We start from the raw sequence: 25,228 nt of genomic DNA on the forward strand, positions 1-25,228 counted from the left end.
ACCCCGGGGTCATGCGCACTAAGCTGAAATCCCCCATCGGACGCGATGGCGGCAGAGAGGTGAGTGAGATCACCTAAATCTAAAGATCTCTTTATCTATGTTAGTGTATACAGGGACGATAAGGCAGGGATTAGCAATATGCACCCAGAACTGCTCATGGTTCTGGGTGCATATTGGACCTGACAGGTTCCCTTTAAATGTCCAGTATTTTATCTAATCTAAATGATGGGAGGCTGTTAGAATTTTCAAGTGCAAGCACATATTGAACTTTGAAAACCTACAAATGATTTGTCATTTTTTGTTCTTTTTATCTTTCTGGTGTGGATCAAATCTCCAGAATTCCACCAAACCCTTCTCTTTGGGGAAACAGATTTTCTGTGATAGATTGTCATTACTATCTTACCCTTTGTATACTGGCCCTATTCTTCTGAAACAACTTTGCAATCTTTCTGAAGAATAATACTGTTTTGTATGTTCATATCAAGCAATATTTAAAGACCATACTACTAATTCAACAGTACTGAATACACTATAGCCTTGTGTCTTTTACAGAATAGAATAATTGTGAGGTTGTCAATTTATAATATAAGGTGCATTTACAGTGCATGATGGGAAGCATTAAACATCCGTGGACCAGCAACATGTTTCCAGCTTGTAGTCGTGTAATTGCCTGTTTACACAAGCAGACCACAGGCAGTACAACCTATGAGTGTACTCAGCTTAAGGTTCTTTTTGTAAGAGCAGAAACGCTCTAAAATCCTACCCCAAAACTTCCAGTTTCGGCTCCAAAATTGCCGCAAAAATACTCAATGTGCATATAACCAAATCGATCTTTCAATGTGAAAAAGCTACAATTGTTCTTGGCGGTACAGGTCCTGTTTTCACAGGATGATGCGCTGCCGAGAACAATGATCTTTTTGTGTAAGCAGAAAGATAATTTCACTCATTGAAGAAGGGTTTTTCTCATTTATGGGGTCATCAGCAGCCTGTTTAGATGGCACGATTATCTTAGGAATGCTAATTTCATGATAATCATACACCGTAAATGACCCTATATTCTTCTACTTCATTCTTTTGGTCTTTAAACCATAATAAAATAGTCAACTCTCAACTTATAAACATGATCTCAAGCAACCACGTGACCAGATGAAAGGTTAGTGCATGTCAAATCAAGATCTTATCTCTTCACGTCTGGCCTGAGATTTACAGCTCAAGTTCCTAAAGCTGTATTACAACCTGTAGAAGCACACTACTGGAATTTACTTATATTGAATGTGTGGATTTCCACTCATTTATGGAGGAGTTCATATAAGTGCCTAGTGTTTATAGTATAATTCTCTTAAAATAAAATCTGAATATGAAAGCTTCCAATTTCTGACTACTTTAGAATTCCTAAACTACATTCTTAACCTTTTCAACTGTATTCGATAATTCAGAAATTAATTTTTCTATAAAATATGAACTGTAACAGACCACACCTGAGGTGGTTATAAAAATGCAGCAAGTTTATATTCCGGGAAATAAACTCCCAGTCTGTCTTAAATTGCAGATAAATGATTGCTATTATAAAAAAAAAAGAAAAAAAAAAATTCTAGTTCCTGGATAACGCATTGAGCATATATAGAGAAGACAACCACGGCACTCCAAACAATAGGTATTTATTATACGACACAAACATATCATCTACGTCTGGACCATAATTGGAGTGCTTTCATCTTCTAGTCTACACAAATTAGTTAGTGAAGAAATACATTAATTCTGCTTGGACAACTCTGTTGAATGACAAATAACAATAATACAATGCCCGATTACAATGACCTTGGGTAGAAGTATTTTCTGTGTGATATTAAAATGAGCATTTGAGGATTCCAGCCCCATGTTCAACTGGTTTTCCAAAAGTTGATATGATATAAAATAAAGACATAATCATTGTGTTGGTTTCCACCAGGATCTCCAGTTTCCTCCCACACTCCAAAGTCATACTGATAGGGAATTTAGATTGTGAGTAGAGATGAGCGAGTACCTAGCTATTTGTACTCGCTATACTCATATCGAATACTGTCTAATACTCGTGTATTCATTCTGATTAGCATGTGCAATGCAAGTCAATGGGGAATACTCGCAATGTAACGGGGTAACTCGAATTCCGCACTATTTGTGCGAGTAGCGATAGTACGGAATTTGGGTTACTTGTTACATTGCGAGTTTTCCCCACTGACTTGCATTGCACCTGCTATTCGGAATGAATATGCGAGTATTAGGCTATGTGCGCACGCGTGCGCTCTGCACCGCACCGTAAGGTGCGCTTCAGAGCACAGCTGAAAAGCTGCGCTCTGAAGCGCATGGTGCCGGCGAGAACGTGCGCTCTGCCTGCAGCTCCTGCCATAGACAGCAGGGGCTGCTGGCAAAGCGCACGGAAGAAGTGACATGTCACTTCTTAGAACGCAGCGATTCGAGCAGCAGCCGAAGCGCTGCGTTCTAATATGCCACGTGCGCACGGCCCCTACACAATCTCCATAGATTGTGCAGGGGACGCAGGATGCATGCAGTTACGCTGCGCTACAAAGCGCAGCGTAACTGCATGAATTACGCACACATGCGCACATAGCCTTAGACAGTTTTCGTTATGTGTATAGTGAGTACGAATAGTTAGATAAGTGCTCAACTCTAATTGTGAGCCCCAGTTGGGATAGCGTTGCTGATGTATGTAAAGCACTGCGGAATATGTTGGCGCTATATAAAATAAAGATTATTATTATTATTGCTTACTCTTTCAATCTTCCGATGGCCCCATGCTTACTGATGGTCCTACAATAATAACATCTCATCCACCATTTATGAGATCACTACATCCAAATACTAGCCATAGCTTTCACATGCAATACAGGCAAACGTTACTGCTGAGTCTAGTTATTGGCTTGACTAAAGGATGGGATGTTATAATGGCAAGACTTGAGGAAGCCGGTGGAGCCACACAGGTGGAATGTTATAGGATTTTATGGGTAAGTAATAGGGTAGAAGTTTGGAGATCTATCAGATGTAAGAACATAATTTAGGGCATTTTTGCTTGTATGAATAATCAAGGTTGTAACAGCGTACATTCGTGCTTTAGCTGAAGAGTTATAGACCGGTACAAATAAAAATAAAAAAACCCACAATTAATAAAAGGCATGTTCCTTACCCACAAGGCCTATATGTAAACACAATGTAGCTTTCCTCATCAGTACGCTCTATAAAGGTTACACAGGTGTGCTTTTCCCAGTGTCTCATGGCCTGCTTGAACATGGCTCTCTGACTTCCTAGAGGAAATGCAAGAGGGAATAAAAAAAAAGACAGCAATTTTATACTAGCCATGTTCTGAAAGCGAGGATGAGCAAGCAACACAAGACAGCTGCAATTTCACATCAGAGCCAATAAATGTACTAGGCACAGTATACCCCACGCCTTAGCACACACAAAGATTATGATGTCTGATTCTGTTCTACAAATACAGAAGAATGTAGACGTTGGCAGAAAACGTGTTGGCGATAAGAGGATATGTAAGGTCATTTGTGTAGCAGTAAGTAATCAATGATTACGACTCTGTGATACTTATTATAGTCATTACCATATGGCTAGCACAATACATTGAGTAACTGTGTGGAGTGGGAACACTGGTATAGTAATTCCATTTCTATTGTGAGCCGTATATGTAAGATGGCCATATCATAGCGGTAGCCTGCATTTTTCATTCCAGTTAGAAAGAATCAAGCTGGAATGGAGGTAGGACAAGACGAAGAGCCTAGGTCACAGCTGTGACAGAACATCACAGCGCCAATTAACCACTGATGTTTTGTGATCAACCCAATAGAGCAAATTGACATATACTTGCGCTCTGGGTTCACCGTGTGTGGGGGCCGGTTCAGGAGCCTGTTCAGCAGCCAAGCTACCTACACATTGTAAATGCTGGTATCTGCCTTAAACAGCAGCGAGCTTTGAACACGAATAGTAATTATTTAGATGCCGGCTTCATCACCAATGAATAATCATGCTGCCATTTTCATACTCCTGTGCAGCTCAAAGGAAATTACAATTTTTAGGATATGCTTTAAAGGGAATCCGTCGCCAGGTTTTTGCCACTTAGTCCGATATCAGAAAAATGTAAGAGCAGATTCCAGCGATGTTTCACTTACTGGGCTGCTTAGTGTAGTTTTGATAAAATCACTGTATAGTCAGCAGTAGATTATCATTAGAGGACTACTTTTTGTGCTGTCAGGTAGTCCAGCATATTCATGAGCTTTGTATAACTGCTAGATCTGCTGCAGAGAAAACATTGATTTTATGAAAATGAAAGCAAGCAGTACAGTAAGTGACACAGGAATCAGGGTCTTTGTCTCTATATTATGCTGCTCTCAGATGGGGGACCAAACTTGGCGAAAGTGTCCCTTTAATATTGTGGCATTGCAGTATATTGTTTGAGTGATCAGATGATAAGTTTTAAAACACTAGGGGGACTAAAAAATAAACTAGAAAATTAAAAAAATATATGAATTACTCAGTTTCCCAATTAAAAATAAATGAAAAAAAAGTAATTTATTAATGAACATATAGGGTAACAGTATGTCTGTAAAAGTTAATCAACCAATACAGTAAACACTGTAAAAGAGAAAAAGAACATCAGCTGAACATACAAAACAAATAAAGACTTCCCCTTCACTATTACGGGCCTTGAAAAATGGTCACACAAATCCACTTTCCTTTTTAAACAAGCTTCAGAATTTTTTCACTATTTAAAAAAAATAATTATGCAAATATAATATTGTTGAAATTGCACTGATCTGGAGAATCAGGTTTCCATGTCGTCATTTTTACTAGTCAGTGAATACCATAAAAGCAAAATCCAAAAAACAATAGCAGACTTGCATTTCTTTTTCACTATTCTTGCTGGGAAAAATAAAAAAAAGTTGTGGATCTTGGAAGAAGTGGAGGAAAAATGCGAAATTAAAAACTAAAATTGGCTGGTGAGGCAGAGGTTAATAAACAGTATGTTTATTTTGTACAAGAATAGCTGATTAATCACCAAAAATTACATTGCAATTACAATAAACTGCATGTGCTTGAAGGTGAATCAGCTATTCCCCTACAAAATCAAAATGACTGCATGTTATTGATCACCCAACAGAAGTGGTTATTGACCACCATGGGTCATGGCCACTTCACAGCCACACAGTTTCTAGCTGGCATTCAGCTGGCAATACATGAAGATGACTGTCGGCAGAATGATGCTTCGGACAATCGTTCAGCCCACTGGCAGACACAGACAGAAACGGGCCTCTGTGCAAGATAAATATATGGGCCCCTTGCTGCCTAAGAGCTCATCAAAATGCAGAATCCCATCTGCTTTGGAGGAAGAATTAGGCCACCTTAACTCTTTGGCGCTGTGTGACTACACAGGCTGCACCAAGGATATGTCCACCCATGAAACATCTCAACCGACTCTCCCATATACAACGAGTACAGAAACGCTCATTCAGCTGAGCACTGCTTGCATACTCTATGAGAAAACTGCAAAGTGACATGTCAGTTGGTGGCTTATCTTAGGTAAAACAACGTGATCGGCAGTCGGAAATTGGACATACGTGATTGACATCTTTCCACACCATCAATTGGCCAGCGCCTCCATATCCTTTAGGCCGTCGGCTAAACTAGTCGATATCGGTGGGTTCGGCCTACATTAGTCTACTGAGTATGGGGACCTTTACTCTCGTTAGTGTTACTGTAGAGCTGAGGCACTTCAAGAACAAGGTCAGAGCCAGTCATAGGCACAGTTAAACTTTACTAAATGAGCCTATTGTAGATACACAGAGGCACTCACTCCTGATATAAATTTTACATAGAAAAATAAAATAAAAAGATACACTGGGCAGACATATCAAACAGAAGCTCGTCATTCGCTTGGTGCATGAGGACCTAAGAACAGATTCAGTGTGCTTGCCAAAAAAGTGAACAGTGCACAACTGTCAAAGTCTTATAGCCAAATAATTTGCTATGGCAAAGTTCCACGATTAAAACCCTCTATAAGTCTTTAAAGCTACCAAAATGTAGTTATCTGACCTCCCCTGCTACATACAAATGTGTACAAGTGAATATAAATAAGCACCCTTTTTTTATATTTTGAGACAGTTTTTTTCCAGAATTATGTCAGTTGTGTTCTCCAGTGTGGATTACTATGCAGTTTAATGTTCACCACGTGCTTAAAGAGGCTGAATTCTGTTGTAGGATTAATGATACCAGAATAGATTCCCTCTTAACCTTCATCTTGGCCACACACAGGCATGTGTCATATTCTGTTTATACAACCAATGTATTAAATCAGGGCAAAAAAATAAGAATAAAAACAATAAATAAATCATATTAAAAAAAAGATATACAAAAGCTTAAACACCATTCATATTACAGACAAGCTCTTCAACCATAGATAACACCTAAAGCAAAATTATTTCAAATCGGTGCATGTATGTCTAATAATAATAATAATTATAATAATAATAAAAATCATTTACATAAGGATTTACATAAATATAATGCAAGTAGCCCTTTACCTGCAGACTACAAACTAGCACTTTTTTAAATAGCAAGTAATGCTGACAAAAGTGACAACGTGCAGACTGCCAAGAAGGCACTGAAAATCTCAAACGCCATGTGAAGAGCTGAGCAAAGCCCAACACAAGTTATAAAACTTCAAGTAAAGGTCTTATTTTAAATTTATAAATTGTATTTTTAGAAATATTATAAATTACCTGATACTTTAAAAGTTACAATAGTTTAGTTTTTTTCTTCAGTCTATTGTAGGTTTGCTTTAACTTCTACTTTTTTTTTTAGAATAACTCACAATTTGATATCCATCAATAAAGAGAACAGTCTATCCACATGAGAGAGCATAATGAAGCACTCGCATAAAATTATTTATACTGTAAACCTGTCTAAATGTAAGTAAGGCCGCGCTCAACAGCAGCATTTTGCCGCAGGGCCGAACCGGTACAAATGCATTTCAGCTCCATTTATTAACTATGTAATCGCAGCAACATGCGGTCACATGCGGTGCATGTGACCGCATCCCACCGTGACTCCATTGGAGGTGCATTGAGCTGAAACGCATTTGTACCGGATCCGGCCCTGCAGAAAAATACCGCTGATGTGAGCGGCGCCTAACGTAAGTGTGGTAATACACACAGCAATTGTCAATATTCCCCCAGTTTTCACTTCCGCTCTGGTCGTCTTCTCACAAACTTGTTTGCATTTCTGACTTTCCAGATCAAACTGGTCTCCATCGGTGAGCCAGCAGTTACTTTTACAATGTTAGCCTATAAAGCCTCTTTCTGACAATGCATAGACTTACATTTTAAATGCAACTGGGGTCTATGTTTGAGCCAAAAGTGGGAAAAGAAAAAACATGATCCTGAAGAGAACCAGTGGAAACCGCGGAAGATGGAATTTGGCTAGTATATTAAGTCACTTAAACTACATTAAGGTTTAGAATAAAAAAAATTGTGGGAGTTCTTCCTTAAGTTGCTACTTATAAAACTTGACTACAAAGGCAAACGTAGCCCAAATCTATTAGTTAATCGAAAGATTGTTTACACCAATATTAAAAAAACCCACATGTGACGCCCTGGACTAGTCAGGTCGTCTCAGGTAGTCCCATGCACACACACCCCCTCCCTGAAAAGGTGACAGCAGCCAAACTTAAAAACCTTGTCACCACCCTCCACGTTTGATGTCCACACCAGGGGAGCGGAGCCAGGTGGTTGGCTCCGCCCACCGAGGAGTTCACAGGCCTGGAGGCGGGAAAGAAAGGGAGACTAGCAGAAGTTCTAGAGCAGTGAAGGAGAGTAGTCTTGACAGTGGAGGAAAGAAGTCAAGCTCAAGGGCAGACCTGCGACCAGGCCTGCCAATAGTCTACTCAGGTGGCTGGGTTGGAGCCCAGTCACCTCTGGCAAGGAGGCAGACGGTGGTGGCCGCCTGCAAAAGCTGGGATTACAGCTGGTGGAACCGTAGGGACCGGGGTCGGGCGGTGGCCCGTCGGTACCGAACCGGGGAACCGATTGGAAACCGGAGCACCAGGAGGGGTACTCAGACCCAGTACAAAGCCCCAAACCGACAGGGCCGAGTCAAATCAACTGATTGAGGACTGGACTTAAGGACCTATCCCACACAAGACCCGTTAGAAGACAACAGCCCAACCATACAGTGTAAAGCCACCGCCAAGGCATAGAGACCCAAAGGGCCAGCGTCTGCGGGCAAACAGGGTTCTTCCGACAACCAGTAAGGCGGGGAGCGGACTACCGTTGCTTAGGCATAGGAGTCAAACATTCATATCAAAAGGTGCAGGGAAACCACCAACCCATTCAGGGAGAAGCTGCAGCCGGCTGCGGGCCCCATTCATCATCCAGTTTGGTTTGCCAGAGACTCCAGTGTATTGTGTCATCATAGTGAGTGCACCAGTGCCTTCAGGCCGCGCACCGCGCCAGCATCCAGCCCGCACCCGCACCGTGCTTTTCCTCCTATTTTATGTTATATCCCGGCCGAGGGATTAACGGAGGGAGCAGCTCTGGGAGCATAGAGTTTTCCTCACCAATAGCACCTGCGGTTACTGGGATACCGGGCCTTTGTTTTGCCTTGCGACAGGATCTGCGGTAACGCACTTCCGGTCACTCGCGATAACGTGATCTACCCGGAAGAAGTATCTTCACGGTGCTCCTTAGGATCTACAGGGAGCACAGGACATCACCAGCTGCCACAGATTAATCCTCTGCCATAACCAGGGTTGTAAAAAAAAGCAGGTGAGCAGCCCCTGGGCAGTTACTAATTCACCATTACCACCAGGTATCACACAGTGAATCTCTCCTTTTTCCTCCTTGTCATATAATGAACGAACATTTAGCCAGTTCATCGGGTCATCAGCAGCCTGTTTACACAAGATAAAAATCAACGCTACGTCATGATTATTTTGCAGTGGAAATGCCCCTTAGGCCACATATGAGGTTCTTCAGCTGACAGACAACTCTTCTCCCCCATACAAAGGACATTTGGCTCAGTTGACTATGCCTGTGTTCTCTACGAGAGATACTACTGAATGACTCCTCTGGCAACGGCTTATCTCCAGTGAGAAAAAAAAAAAAAGATCAGACATTGAAATTCAGCAGGATGGATCCTTCTGTACCCCAGCATCATCGGTTGGGGGGGAGACAAAGGCTAATGGTCTAGCCGAAAAGCGTTCTGTTTGTACTGTGGTCTATGGATTAAATCCTAAAGATTACTGCAAGTTTTGGAGTGCTGATCTTATGTTCATATATTATTTGGGTGTGCCATCCCTTGACCGAGCACCTGCAATTTTGAGTGCCGCCTGGATATCACTTCTTATTACTGTTGGGGGGAGAGTCAGGAGGCCCCATATACATTAGACTGTCAGCCAACCAAGCCGATGTCAGTAGATGCAGACTACTTTAGTCTAAGGCGGGCTTTGCACACTACGACATCGCAAGCTGATGCTGCGATGCCAAGCGCGATAGTCCCCGCCCCCGTCGCAGCTGCGATATCTTTGTGATAGCTGCCGTAGCGAATATTATTGCTACGGCAGCTTCACACGCACTCACCTGCCGTGCGACGTCGCTGTGGCCGGCGAACCGCCTCCTTATTAAGGGGGCGGGTCGTGCGGCGTCCCTGCAATGTCACACGGCAGGCGGCCAATAGGAGCGGAGGGGCGGAGATGAGCGGGATGTAAACATCCCGCCCACCTCTATCCTTCCGCATAGCCGGCGGGAGCCGCGGTGACGCAGGTAGGAGATGTTCCTCACTCCTGCGACTTCACACACAGCGATGTGTGCTGCCGCAGGAGCGAGGAACAACATCGGACCATCGCGTCAGCGTAATTATGGAATTTGCCGACGCTACACCGATGATACGATTACGACGCTTCTGTGATCGTTAATCGTATCATCTAGGATTTACACACTACGATGTCGAGAGCGACGCAGGAAGTGCGTCACTTTCGACATGAGCCCACAGATATCGCACCTGCGATGTCGTAGTGTGCAAAGCCCGCCTTAGATGTATGGGCACCTGTAAGGCTAAATAAAGGAGCAAAAGCAATGGAGTAGCACTTTCACAACAATGCTTTGATATCTGTAATGACAAACCATGAGTGTTACAAAAGAATGCATCTTACCAGTAAAATTGCCTCCAATAACATAAGGAATAACTCCTCCAGGCCATATTCTTTCTGTTCGGGATGTAGCAGCTCTGGGAATCCTTCTCTTTTGACTTTTCCCTGAGGTTGTCAGATCTGCTTTTACACCAGTTGCATTTGTGCGTTCATAACCTGTGAATTGAAATCTCCATTATGTCCATAGTCAGTATGAGTGAGTACAGCACAATTAATGTGGCTTTAATATACTATCGTGATGCTTTAAAGGCTTATAGAAATAGTTGGAATACCAGAGCCAAATCTTCTTATCCTGTCTATAAGCTGATAGAGTGCTCCTCTTTTTTTTGACAGATCATGCTCTTCAAGGCCACCTTGAAAACATAAGAAAAGATGTTACTAGTGATCATCAACACTATTGCCAAACTACAAAAGCTATACACTAGACTTATAAGGAAAGCTCGCTTAGCTCAAGTCATTTTTAATCTGATTTCTAGAGGCTCAGCCAAGAACTCGTTTTTTTTCTCCTAAACAAGTCACGACAATGACATCATCAAATTATTATCTAAAGTGTCTCTGATCCTTGTGACCTTCACATCTTTTGTGAAATATTGATTGGCAGCCAGACGCATTGCTTTCATCTAGATTGCATACTGCTGACTGTTTTCATCTTCAGGTGATGAATTTTTCCCAACGAGAGACTATTATGCCATCTAAAAAAAGGACACCCAAAAATGCAATGAACAAACATTTTTTTAAAGCCTTTATTGGGTATGAAATGGATCTGAAAAACCACATCCTTAAATCACACTAGAACAGCACAGCTCGAAGGGTGTAATAGGATCTCAGAGGCATTCCTGCATCACGTTCTAATCAATAGCACCGAGCTTCTCAGATACAACAAAAAATGCTAATAAAGGAAAACATAGATATTGTTTACTCTACAAACCGAACAAAAATGGGTCATGCCAAATATCCAGAAACAGCAATAATGGATTTTAGTCTGCACGGTCCAATTACTCTTCCAAGAGTAGTGGACTGGAACTCACAAAACAATAAGGTATATAAGATCTGAAAAAGAAAAGTTATGAACAAAAAAAAAATATATATATATTCCCTTCAAAGTTGTCGAACATCCATGTGATCTAATGCAAATCTGAGATGGGCTGCAAATGATTTTTATTTATATATTTTCCTCTTTAAATTTTCCTTCCATGAACACCTTAGGTATCCATGGTTATGACCAAGCATATAGTGGTCATAACCATGGATACATAATGTCTGCAATGCCACGCACATGACATAAGCAACATTATATTATATATTTTATATTACACTAATATATATATATACAGTTAGGTCCAGAAATATTTGGACAGTGACACAAGTTTTGTTATTTTAGCTGTTTACAAAAAACATGTTCAGAAATACAATTATATATATATAATATGGGCTGAAAGTGCACACTCCCAGCTGCAATATGAGAGTTTTCACATCCAAATCGGAGAAAGGGTTTAGGAATCATAGCTTTGTAATGCATAGCCTCCTCTTTTTTTAAAGGGACCAAAAGTAATTGGACAAGGGACTCTAAGGGCTGCAATTAACTCTGAAGGCATCTCCCTCGTTAACCTGTAATCAATGAAGTAGTTAAAAGGTCTGGGGTTGATTACAGGTGTGTGGTTTTGCATTTGGAAGCTGTTGCTGTGACCAGACAACATGCGGTCTAAGGAACTCTCAATTGAGGTGAAGCAGAACATCCTGAGGCTGAAAAAAAAGAAAAAATCCATCAGAGAGATAGCAGACATGCTTGGAGTAGCAAAATCAACAGTCGGGTACATTCTGAGAAAAAAGGAATTGACTGGTGAGCTTGGGAACTCAAAAAGGCCTGGGCGTCCACGGATGACAACAGTGGTGGATGATCGCCGCATACTTTCTTTGGTGAAGAAGAACCCGTTCACAACATCAACTGAAGTCAAGAACACTCTCAGTGAAGTAGGTGTATCTGTCTCTAAGTCAGCAGTAAAGAGAAGACTCCATGAAAGTAAATACAAAGGGCGCACATCTAGATGCAAACCATTCATCAATTCCAAAAATAGACAGGCCAGAGTTAAATTTGCTGAAAAACACCTCATGAAGCCAGCTCAGTTCTGGAAAAGTATTCTATGGACAGATGAGACCAAGATCAACCTGTACCAGAATGATGGGAAGAAAAAAGTTTGGAGAAGAAAGGGAACGGCACATGATCCAAGGCACACCACATCCTCTGTAAAACATGGTGGAGGCAACGTGATGGCATGGGCATGCATGGCTTTCAATGGCACTGGGTCACTTGTGTTTATTGATGACATAACAGCAGACAAGAGTAGCCGGATGAATTCTGAAGTGTACCGGGATATACTTCCAGCCCAGATTCAGCCAAATGCCGCAAAGTTGATCGGACGGCGCTTCATAGTACAGATGGACAATGACCCCAAGCATACAGCCAAAGCTACCCAGGAGTTCATGAGTGCAAAAAAGTGGAACATTCTGCAATGGCCAAGTCAATCACCAGATCTTAACCCAATTGAGCATGCATTTCACTTGCTCAAATCCAGACTTAAGACGGAAAGACCCACAAACAAGCAAGACCTGAAGGCTGCGGCTGTAAAGGCCTGGCAAAGCATTAAGAAGGAGGAAACCCAGCGTTTGGTGATGTCCATGGGTTCCAGACTTAAGGCAGTGATTGCCTCCAAGGGATTCGCAACAAAATATTGAAAATTAAAATATTTTGTTTGGGTTTGGTTTATTTGTCCAATTACTTTTGACCTCCTAGAATGTGGAGTGTTTGTAAAGAAATGTGTATATATATATATATATATATATATATAAATAAATAAATAAATAAAATTAATTTTTTCAAAAGAAGCATCTAAATATTAACGTTTAAATGGTTATTCCCATCTCCAAGATCCTATCCCAATATGTAGGTGCAACAATAATATTGCCAAATACCTACAATTAGATATGTAGTATAGTTCTCTTGATTAGCTGTGTCGCTTACCTCATGTGCAGGCATTTCAGTAGCTTAGGCAGCGCTCACATCAGCGGTATTTTACTGCAGAACCGGATCCGTCACAAATGCGGTACAGCCCTAATTATTGCCAATGGAATCGCGGCAAGATGCAGTCACATGCTGTAGTGTGCGTCATACACCACTGCATGTGACCGCATCTTGCCGCGATTCCATTGGCAATGATTAGGGCTGTACCGCATTTGTGACGGATCCGGTTTTGTGGTAAAATACTTCTGATGTGAGCGCTGCCTTAGGTATTCATGGTTATGACCTGGAGCAACTAACTGTCGCTATTGAGTGGTTGTAATCTTAGATACCCAAGCTACAATGCCCTGCACATACGGTAAGAGACATAGCCAAATCAAGAGAACTATACTACATTTGTAATTGGAGGTATTTGCTCATATTATTATCATACCTACTACATATGGGAATAGAATCTTGGAGATGGGAAAACCCCTTTAAATATTTTTTTTTTTTTTTACATGTCTAATTTTCCTTATTCTCCATGCAATGATGAGCAGAATTTTAAAGGGACTTCCCATGAACAAAGTTAATTTTAAAGTCGATTTTAATCAACAGATCTTGAAATAATAATAAGTTCCACAATTGGATGTGTTTTTAAAAATGTTCCTGTGCTAAGATAATCTTATATATGTGCCCCGGCTATGTACTGTGTAATGGCTGTGTCTGACCGTACAGGGACATGGTCTGATCATACCACAGCTCCTGGGAGGGGGAGAATGCAAAAGAGAGTATGGAGATCGCACAGCCCATGATCACAGCTGATTTCTTTTGAAAGGTAAAGCATTCCCCTGCCTGTTTTTAAAAAATGTGTTACCTCAAAGAAATAATCATTTTCAATCCCTAAGTGTAATGTTTGTGTACTTTTTTACTTCCTCCCCTGCCCAGGAGATGTGGTATGATCAGACCTGTACAGTCAGACACGGCCATTACACAGTACATAGCAGGGACAAATGTATTTGTAAATGTATGATATCTCAGGACAGGAACATTTTTTTTTAAAATCATATTCAATTGTGGAAATCATTATTCCAAGATCTATTGATTAAAATTAACTTTGTTATTGGAAAAACCCCTTTAAATTTTTTTTAAAAAAAACAGTAAGTGTAAATCTAAGATTAGGCTTAGTGTGAAAATTTCAAGATTTCTGACATTTGTTTTATCAATTGCAGAAGAATGACACAAGGCGCTAGGGCCCCCACGACACTGTTTTTCTGCTATAACCCCTTTACGCCATGGCCATTTTCCGTTTTTGTTCTTTTTCTGTGCTTTCATTTTTCCTCCCTGTTTTTTAAGAGCCATAACTTTATTTTTCTGTCAATACAGCCATACGATAACTTGTTTTTTGCAGGACAAGTTATACTTTTGAAAAACACTATTCATTTTACTATAAAGGTGTACTATAAAACGGGAAAAAAATAAAAAAGCAAAACGAGAAATAAAATTGCAAAAAAGCATGGGGGTTGGGTACAGTAAGATATTGTATGTGTGGAGGGTACTGTGGAGATATTCACCGTGGGGCATCATACAGTGCTCGGGGGGCATTTTTGTTGGCATCATACTTTATGAGTACAATGAAAGGGGAATCTAGGGACTTTAATAGGAGGTAAAATAGTCTCTAAGGGCTGTAAAGTTGAGAAGTACCTTCTTCTGTGACCCAGCCAAATATTTTTTCTTTTCTTTTTTTTTGGGGGGGGGGGAAGGGGTAATTAGAACTTCTGCTATGGTGCCTATGCACGATCCTGACGATTCCCCTGACTAAATGCATCATTACTTTATTTATTTTCAATTACTCTAGATTCTGATCTCTCTCAAGCCACACATGCAGCCCCTCTTCCGCTCCTGCTGCCCTCAACTCAAAAATATTTCCCGAATTCGTACATTCCTTTCCCAAGAAGCTGCAAAAACCCTAGTACATGCTCTTATTATCTCCCGCCTGGATTCTGGATTATTGCAACCTCCTGCTCTGTGGCCTCCCTTCTAACCTTCTAACAGTCTTGCACCCCTACAATCTATTCTAAACTATGCTGCCCGGCTAATCCACCTGTCCCCCCCGCTACTCCCTGACCTCTCCTCTCTGCCAATCCCTTCACTGGCTTCCCATTGCCCAACGACTCCAGTTCAAAACACTAACCATGACCTACAAAGCCATCCACAACCTGTCTCCTCCCTACATCTGTGACCTAGTCTCCCGGTACTTTCCTGCATGTAACATTCGATCCTCACAAGATCTCCTTCTCTGCTCCCCTCTCATCTCCTCTTCCCACCATCGCATCCAAGATTTCTCCCGTGCCTCCCCCATACTCTGAAATGCTCTGCCACAACATATCAGGCTCTCCCCTATCTTGATAAGCTTGAAAAGGAACCTGAAGAGCCACCTCTTCCAACAAGTCTACAACCTGCCATAACTCTCAGTCTGATACAGCGCCGCACAACCAGCTCTACCCTCACTTACTGTATCCTCACCTATCCGTTGTAGACTGTGAGCCTTTGCGGGCAGGGACCTCTGTCCTCCTGTACCAGTCGGTGTCTTGTATTGTTTATGATTATTTTACTTGTCCCTATTATGTATACCCCTTTAACATGTAAATCGCCATGGATTAAATGGTGCTGTAATAATAAATAATAATAATTATTCAAAAGATTAGCAAGGAGGGGAAAATGACATCTGTTTTGAGCAGAGCTACATCACATTGGCACGAGAGTATTTCGGTACCTAACAAATTTAATTATCAGCAAAAACATATAGAGATAATGTTATTTTATGAGGTCACGCATTTCTTGCCCTAACAAATGTGATTCCTTAAACATTTTTATACCTTTTATGGGTTCTGTTTTCTCTGCAAATATTTAAGGCCACTAACTGCTCAGAACTATTTTTCAGGGCAATAATGAAACCTTGGAATTAGTGTCTCGCCTGTCAATCAATCCTAGAGAGATCATTTAATAGAATAACAGTACACAACTCTGATAATTTTGGGAAAATATGTGTTCAGTCTTCTGAGAATTTGTAACGACTACAAATACAAAATAATTCTCACAGGCTACAGAGAAAAAAGCTGCTGCATTCTTGGTAGTAAAAGCACGCAAGTCATCCAAGGTTTCATTTGTTTTACAGAAGCAGAAGGCTTTATCATTGAACTGGTCTTTCTCCGGCTTAGTAATCTTCACAATTATGTAAGAGTTGCTCAGATCAATCTATTGAGTATTGGAGCTACTGTTGGAAAGTTTATATGACCACAAACCAGACACAGACACAGACACAGACCGAAAGATCTGAATAAGAACAATATATCGGCGCTTTGCAGTCTAATAGGTCATCATGATGCACAATTTCCCCTGCTTTGGAGGTAAAAATGGCCCCCTTACCTCTTGGCCCCTTGTGCGGCTGCATAGGTTGCCCCACTAGAATCATTACATATATGTATTTTAAAGGGTTTTTCCCATCTCCAAGATCCTATCCAGATATGTAATGGGTGTAATAATAATAGCAAATACCTAATTTGCAGTATCCATGGTTACCTCCACTCATATAGTGACAGTTGGTTGTAACTATGGATACCTAAACTGCAATACCCTGCACATGAGGTAAGAGACATGGCTATATCGGGAGAACTATGCCACATTTCTAATTGGAGGTACTTGGTAATATTGTTACTACATTTTCTACATATTTGGATAGGATCTTGGAGATGGCAATTTAAGCCTTTAAGCTATACATTACATGAATAACTTATTTTAATGAGGAGGAAGAAGAAACAAGATGCTACCAGACATCACTGCCACTTATCTCAAAGGGAAACTAAGGATCAAACGTCTAAATTAAATCAATAAGATGATTGTTAATCCTCAAACCACGTGGATGCTAAAAACATTGTCTCAAAGGATTCCACACCTGTCCGCAGGTTGTTTGTATTATTGCAGCTCATCTGAATCCACTACAGTGAAGCTGATCTACCAGTTATTCCTGTGAAGATTCTTTAGAATATAGCGTGGCACTTCTGGCATAGGTATGGGTGCTTCAGTAGCTTCCAAACCAGTAACAGAAGATAAAACCGAGCACTCCCAATAGCATGAAAAAATTGTATTTTATTGAACAATACGGCAAGACCAGTTAAAGGAGCAAGTAAAAAGGTGTTTCGGTCTTCACTCAGACCTTCATCAGTTTTAACTGCTATCTTCAGTTCCATGAGGTAGTGATCAAGGCCCTCATATTTGATATCAGTACTATCAGCAATATTACAGCATCAGGATTGGACAATCCTGCCACGTGTGAGCAACACTGATACCGTAATTAGGGGACCTCACCTGGGAAATTTTCGCCTGGTACTCTTCAGCTACCTTTACTTCCAGAAATACTACTCGGGTCCTGTCCTTCCTGACTTCCAAATATTAGGGCCTTGATAACTACCTCATTGAACTGAAGGAAGGTGCCTGTCATGATAGCAGTTAAAACTAATTAAGGTCTAAGCAAAGACCGAAACATCTTTTTTACTTGCTCCTTTAACTGGACTTACCGTATTATTCAATAAAATCCACTTTTTTCACGCCATTGGGAAAGTAAAGATTCTTAACTCGGATGGAATGTAAAGGTTGCAGTCGCTAAGTTGCTGCTGATTGGCTGTAGCTATACACGTGACAGTACCCCACTGGATCACGGTCTGGTGGAAAAAACAGCTGCAAGAGAGTGGGGGCACGTCTGACTGCAACCAATCACAGGTGCCAGTGGACGGGGAAAGTAGGTCATATGAAATGAGCTTAGTGCGTGGCAACAGAAAATAATGCGCAGCCTGGGAGCAGCGTACAACTGTGCCAGTGTCTCAGTAAGTACAGCACGCTTGCTCCCATCCTCCTATCACTCCTAACACCATTATTAAATCGCTGGATTCTAGTCCCCATAGACTTATATGGGGACTCGAAACTGGATTTTAGAAACCGGATCACCAGGATCAGCCAGTCCTGGTTATCTGCGAGTTCACTCATCACTAATTATAATATTACTGGGAAACACAAAATTCTTGCATACTCCCTGTCAGTAGACATCAGATGAAGTATAATGGTAAGAGAATCAAATTCCCTTTAAACAAGCATTGATTCAATAAAGAAGGCTATGACATTTTTTTGAAAGAAAGGCAAATCTGGGCTTTAGAATAAATCAATCTATAAAAAGGATAGAACATCATCTGACAATTGCTTGATGAGCGAGGATCAGCAGCGGGAAACTTCTGGTCTGAATTTCAACCTATGTGTACTGATTTTTCTTATACCATTTAAAAATTTAGAAGGCTTATGTATTATTGACCTTTATGAAAGCAATTATACCTGGAGATCAATTGAGGAGTCTTCAAGTTTTCCTCGTAACTAGTATATGATATAATTAGTTCTGGCAGGAAAATAACAAAGATGTAATTGCTATATAAGTGTATGTTACCATGCGTGAAAAGGTATCATTATACACTTAATAATGGGTCTGTCTACTGGAATAATCATGTATCATCAAAAGTGTTCTGTCATTAAGGTAGTATAAATGTAGGTGAAAGTGTCAGCTAAAAACAATTATAAAAAAAATTAAAATATATTGTCTTTAAGATGTGACTTGCTGTCGGATCCTTCATTTCTCATATGTATTTAAACTAATTTTTTTTTTTTAACGTTATAAAGTTAGAATTCTAAAATAAAATTAATCTATTATTTAATCCTACATTAATATAAAGCAGTTATTCTTAGCTGTGGCTATTCTATATTTATTTATATTGCTTCTTAGGGTCCATTTAGACTGGCTAATGATTCATAATGAGCATTTTTCAGTTTCCCGATATATTGGCATGTCTAAACAGGCTGGCAACTACACGTTGAATGAGCAAAATGCTTGTTCGTAGGGTGAGATGATTTTTAAGCAAGCTTAAAAGGGAACTTCTCACCAGATTTTGTGACTAAAAGTTGCGGCCACCCCCAGTGGGCTCTTATATACAGCATTCTAACATGCAGTATAAGCCGCTGTGTAGAATGTAAAAATCACTTTATAATACTCACCTAACAGTCGGTGTGGTGCAGACTGGTCGGATAAGTGTCTCCGTTCTCCGGGTCCTGCGCCTCTTCTTTTGGTCATCTTTGTCCTTCTTCTAAAGCCTGGGTGCATGACGCGTCCTACGTCATCCACACAAGCAGGCATTGAGGTCCTGCACAGGCGCACTACAATACTTTGAACTGCCCTGCTCAGGGAAGATGAAATTGTGCCTACGAAGGACCTCAATGCCGGTGAGTGTGCATGATGTAGGATGCGTCATGCACCCAGGCTTCAGGAGAAGGAGGACAAAGATGGCCGAAAGAGGAGGTGCCGGACTTGGAGAATGGAAATACCCATCCAAACAATCTGCACTGCACCGACCATTAGGGGAGTATTATAAATTTAATTTTACGCTCTACACAGTAGCCTGGGCTCCTATATACAGCATATTATATATTCTATATATAGAGCCAGCCCAGCAGCCTCAGTATTCTATATATACAGCCAGCCCAGCAGCCTCTGTATTCTATATATATATATATATATATATATATATATATATATATATATATATATATATATATATATATAACCAGCCCAGCAGCCTTTGTTTTGTAGATATACATCCAACCCAGTAGCCTCTGTATACTATAAACAGTGCTGGCCAAAAGTATTGGCACCCCTGCAATTCTGTCAGATAATACTCAGTTTCTTCTTGAAAATGATTGCAATCACAAATTCTTTGGTATTATTATCTTCATTTATTTTGCTTGCAATGAAAAAACACAAAAGAGAATGAAACAAAAATCAAATCATTGATCATTTCACACAAAACTCCAAAAATGGGCCAGACAAAAGTATTGGCACCCTTAGCCTAATACTTGGTTGCACAACCTTTAGCCAAAATAACTGCGAACAACCGCTTCTGGTAACTATCAATGCGTTTCTTACAATGCTCTGCTGGAATTTTAGACCATTCTTCTTTGGCAAACTGCTCCAGGTCCCTGAGATTTGAAGGGTGTCTTCTCCAAACTACCATTTTGAGATCTCTCCACAGGTGTTCTATGGGATTTAGGTCTGGACTTATTGTTGGCCACTTTAGTAGTCTCCAGTGCTTTATATCAAACCATTTTCTAGTGCTTTTTGAAGTGTGTTTTGGGTCATTGTCCTGCTGGAAGACCCATGACCTCTGAGGAAGACCCAGCTTTCTCACACTGGGCCCAACAATATGTTGCAAAATTTGTTGGTAGTCTTCAGACTTCATAATGCCATGCACATGGTCAAGCAGTCCAGTGCTAGAGGCAGCAAAGCAACCCCAAAACATCAGGGAACCTCCGCCATGTTTGACTGTAGGGACCGTGTTCTTTTCTTTGAATGCCTCTTTTTTTTTCCTGTAAACTCTATGTTGATGGCTTTTCCCAAAAAGCTCTACTTTTGTCTCATCTGACCAGAGAACATTCTTCCAAAACGTTTTCAGCTTTCTCAGGTACGTTTTGGCAAACTCCAGCCTGGCTTTTTTATGTCTCGGGGTAAGAAGTGGGGTCTTCCAGGGTATCCTACCATACTGTCCCTTTTCATTCAGACGCTGACGGATAGTACGGGTTGACACTGTCGTACCCTCGGACTGCAGGGCAGCTTGAACTTGTTTGGATGTTAGTCGAGGTTCTTTATCCACCAGCCGTACAATCTTGCATTGAAAACGCTCATCAATTTTTCTTTTCCTTCCACATCTAGGGAGGTTAGCCACAGTGCCATGGGCTTTAAACTTCTTGATGACACTGCGCACCGTAGACACAGGAACTTTCAGGTCTTTGGAGATGGACTTGTAGCCTTGAGATTGCTCATGCTTCCTCACAATTTGGATTCTCAAGTCCTCAGACAGTTCTTTGGTCTTCTTTCTTTTCTCCATGCTCAATGTGGTACACACAAGGACACAGGACAGAGGTTGAGTCAACTATAATCCATGTCAACTGGCTGCAAGTGTGATTTAGTTATTGCCAACACCTGTTAGGTGCCACGGGTAAGTTACAGGTGCAGTTAATTACACAAATTAGAGAAGCATCACATGATTTTTCAAACAGTGCCAATACTTTTGTCCACCCCCTTTTTATGTTTGGTGGGGAATTATATCCAATTTGGCTTTATGACAATTTTTTTTTTATTTTTTCATTGAAGACAAATTAAATGAAGATAATACCAAAGAATGTGTGATTGCAATCATTTTCAAGAGGAAACTGAGTATTATCTGACAGAATTGCAGGGGTGCCAATACTTTTGGCCAGCACTGTATATAGCTAGCCAGCCTCTATGTTCTATATATAGAGACAGCAGCCTCTATATTAGACTTGTTTGCACACGCGTATGGCATCCGATGGAAGAATCTCGGATGTGATATGCTAATGACACTGTGCTAAGGTTCTGCTGCGAGCGTGTGCTGAGCGTCATGTCAGGTGCAGGGAAGAGGGAGAGCGTAATCTAGCAAAATCATGGTTATTTTGTGACGCCCCTGGACTAATCCAGGGTGTCACAGGGAACTGCACTATTCTCTATCCTTGGTGCAGGGCCCACCCTCCTTGGTTCCGGGGTCCGCAACAGTGATCCTGTACCAACAGCACAAATCCTAGTCGACCAAACACTACACTTGTCGGGCACATCGGGGGCGTGGTTCCAGCTGGGAAAGGAACTGCCCACCTATGAGTCAGACAGGCTGCTGGGAGTAGTTAGTCAGATTGTAGTAATGGTCAAAGAGAGAGGACCTGGGGAGTAAGAGCTCCCTGAGGAGAGTCTGGCTGGGTCGCAGACGGTGTCCTGAGCCTGAGGAGACAGACTCAGTCGCGGGGAACTGGAGGACAGGGCTGGATGGGTCAAGAGGACAGTCAGCCATCGGATCCACAGTAACCGTTCTGGGGGCAGAGCACACAGCGGGAGAAAGTCCCCTAAGTCAGAAGGTATCTTCACGCAACCCAACAATTAGCAAAAAGCGGGTAGTAGCTTAACGTGTTATCTGCAACGGCTCAGAGATTAGCGGCGTCAGCACAACGAAGGTATAGGACTTCCCACACAGAGCAGTCCTCTGTGTGTCCCTGGCCCCATTGGCTTGAAACCTTCGGGTCCTGTCCCTCTTTTTACTGGGGTCCTGCTCTTAACAGCTGGCACTTGTCATCAGTAAGTGCCGCCCATAACCTCGTGACCGCACTTTCCCATATTCCTCCAGCGTTATGCGCAAGCGCTGGAGGAATGATGCCCGGACGTCCCCTCCTTCCCATCATGCTCAGCAGCAGGAACGCTGGAGGAATATGGGAAAGTGCGGTCACGAGGTTATGGGCGGCACTTACTGATGACACTAACAGCGCCGCCCATAACCTCGTGCCCGCGCAAAGCGTCACAGCGGTCACACGTGCACACAGTGCACGGCACCGCTACAGTGGAACAGCGCATGCGCTGGACCACGGGCACCCAGGGGCGGTGTCCTGAACTTTCAAATTCAGCGTTCGGGGGCGGCGTAAATATGATGGAGGAACAGCAACGTACATCAGGCAGCCCGCCCACATGGAAAATTTAAGAAATTTACATACGAAAAGGTACCAGTTTACAAAGTGTTTATTTTGGGATAAAAGGTGACACAAAAACTATAGGAAGCTTCCTAGAATGCAGCCCAGGAGCTGCAGAGGGGGGAACTTTTAGCTTTATAGCTAAATTTCTGATGACAGGTTCCCTTTAATCCCCACTTTGCTTCCTTTTTTTATCTTTTCAGGGTGGCCGAACCCGAACAGTAACATGGACTTCTTGAGAAGTCTGTGACCAGAGTCCAAGCATGTTCAATATGTGTTCAGTATGGAACCCGAACTTTATAGTTCGGGTTGCCCATCACTAACCATAAGTGCTGTCGCATCCTACGGTCACAAATGTTATTCCAAGATTTGTGGTGAGTCTTACATGAAGATGCATGGCACTTCGCCTTTCACCTAATTCAGTAAGAGGTATACTCATCTTATTGAATCAGGTACCTTGCATTTCAAAGCCAAAATGCCTTTCAGAAAATAACGGTCATTGGAAGAGTGACATCAAAGTTCGCTCTGCATCTCAAAAAATAAGTAAAAATCTGAAAAAAAGCTAAATTAAATTTTATACAAGCACAAGTCTAATGATTGTTCTCTGCTGACATGTATAAGATTGTGTATGATTTGTCAGGATAAGGAATGCAAACAAGGATGATAAATACATATTTCATGAAATTGTAAAATAAATCCAGACTCATTTTTAAGCTTGATGTTCATTAATGTAGGAAAAGATCATTTTTGAAAATTGTTTCTATCACATCTCTGCTCTATTTGCCAGCTCAAGTGGACTGCTCCTACCACAAGTATGCTGATCGCATATCAGCGTGATGACCGCTTGAGCTGCTAACGTCAGAATACTGACAGTGGGAATCAGATTCATCAATCTGCAGGGAGAAGTTGGTACTACAGAAATGTATGTTTAGCCTGAAAACCCCCCTTTATGCCTCATTCAGAGTCTGTATTGTACATATGTGTTCTATCCATGTTTTCATGGCTACATGTACTTGATTATAGTCTGGTGGGCTCTTTACATGTCTGTTTTTTCATGGACTGAGTGTCTGTGCAAAATGCTCGTAGACATGTCCATTTTTCCCTTATCAATAATGAAAAAGCCACAAACAAAATGTATATTTAGCACAAGACAAATTGACGATGCAGATGTCAAAATTACACAGCAGGTCAGTATCCAAAGTGGAAAAATAGAAAAAAGACACAGTGGGCAGGAGATTTCTATCAATCACATCCACTTTGCTGGAACGGTAAGACGCTACTTTTTTTTACGCAGCTAAAATATGATGCATCAAAACTGCACCAAGTATGGTAGTCATTATGGGAATCTAGGGTATGTATGCACTTTAGTAATTGCTGCAAACATTTCTGCATCAAAAACTTGTCTCTTAGCAGGAAAAATGCTGCGAAAAAAAATATGCGTTTTTTTTGTTGCTTTTTTATGCTTTTCTTTTCAGGCATTTTTTCCCATGCATTCATTAGAATGGGTGAAAAACGCTGCAATAATGATGAAAAAATTGATGCAGATGAACAGATCTGAAACTGCTTAAAAACTGCATGGAAAAACAGAAGCAATGTGTGCATAAGATTTCAGAAATGCCATTCACTTCGACGGGCAAGTAAAAATTTTTTTGCAGTAAAAAATACATCAGCAAAAACACGACGTGCGAATATACTCTTGAGCGTCACCTGCAAATCAGAAAAGAATGGTATAATATATACAGTACAGACCAAAAGTTTGGACACACCTCATCTTTAGAACAACTGTTAAGAGGAGACTTTATGCAGCAGGCATTCATGGTAAAATAGCTGCTAGGAAACCACTGCTAAGGACAGGCAACAAGCAGAAGAGACTTGTTTGGGCTAAAGAACACAAGGAATGGACATTAGACCAGTGGAAATCTGTGCTTTGGTCTGATGAGTCCAAATTTGAGATCTTTGGATCCAACCACCGTGCCTTTGTAGAAAAGGTGAACGGATGGACTCTACATGGCTGGTTCCCACCGTGAAGCATGGAGGAGGTGTGATGGTGTGGGGGTGCTTTGCTGGTGCCACTGTTGGGGATTTATTCAAAATTGAAGGCATACAGAACCGGCATGGCTACCACAGCATCTTGCACAGGCGTGCTATTCCATCTGGTTTGCGTTTAGTTGGACCATCATTTAATTTTGAACAGGACAATGACCCCAAAACACACCTCCAGGCCGTGTAAGGGCTATTTGACTAAGAAGGTGAGTGATGGGGTGCTACACCAGATGACCTGGTCTCCACTGTCACCAGACCTGAACCCAATCGAGATGGTTTGGGGTGAGGTGGACCGCAGAGTGAAGGCAAAAGGGCCAACAAGTGCTAAGCATCTCTGGGAACTCCTTCAAGATTGTTGGAAAACCATT

At 41.4% G+C, this 25,228-nt stretch overlaps 1 protein-coding gene across 1 annotated transcript in view; it reads right to left on the bottom strand.

The window, feature by feature from the left end:
* Positions 1 to 25,228, bottom strand: part of TLL1 (tolloid like 1) — a 207,693-nt gene that overhangs the window by 73,151 nt on the left and 109,314 nt on the right. Inside the window, exons 4-6 of the mRNA XM_075347314.1 lie at positions 10,477 to 10,557; positions 10,208 to 10,360; positions 3,182 to 3,299 (exon numbers count right to left, since the gene is read on the bottom strand). Coding sequence (XP_075203429.1) covers positions 3,182 to 3,299; positions 10,208 to 10,360; positions 10,477 to 10,557 — 352 coding nt within the window. The remainder of the gene's footprint in view (positions 1 to 3,181; positions 3,300 to 10,207; positions 10,361 to 10,476; positions 10,558 to 25,228) is intronic.

This window comes from Anomaloglossus baeobatrachus, chromosome 1, assembly GCF_048569485.1.
Source record: "Anomaloglossus baeobatrachus isolate aAnoBae1 chromosome 1, aAnoBae1.hap1, whole genome shotgun sequence".
Taxonomy (NCBI): Eukaryota; Metazoa; Chordata; class Amphibia; order Anura; family Aromobatidae; genus Anomaloglossus; species Anomaloglossus baeobatrachus.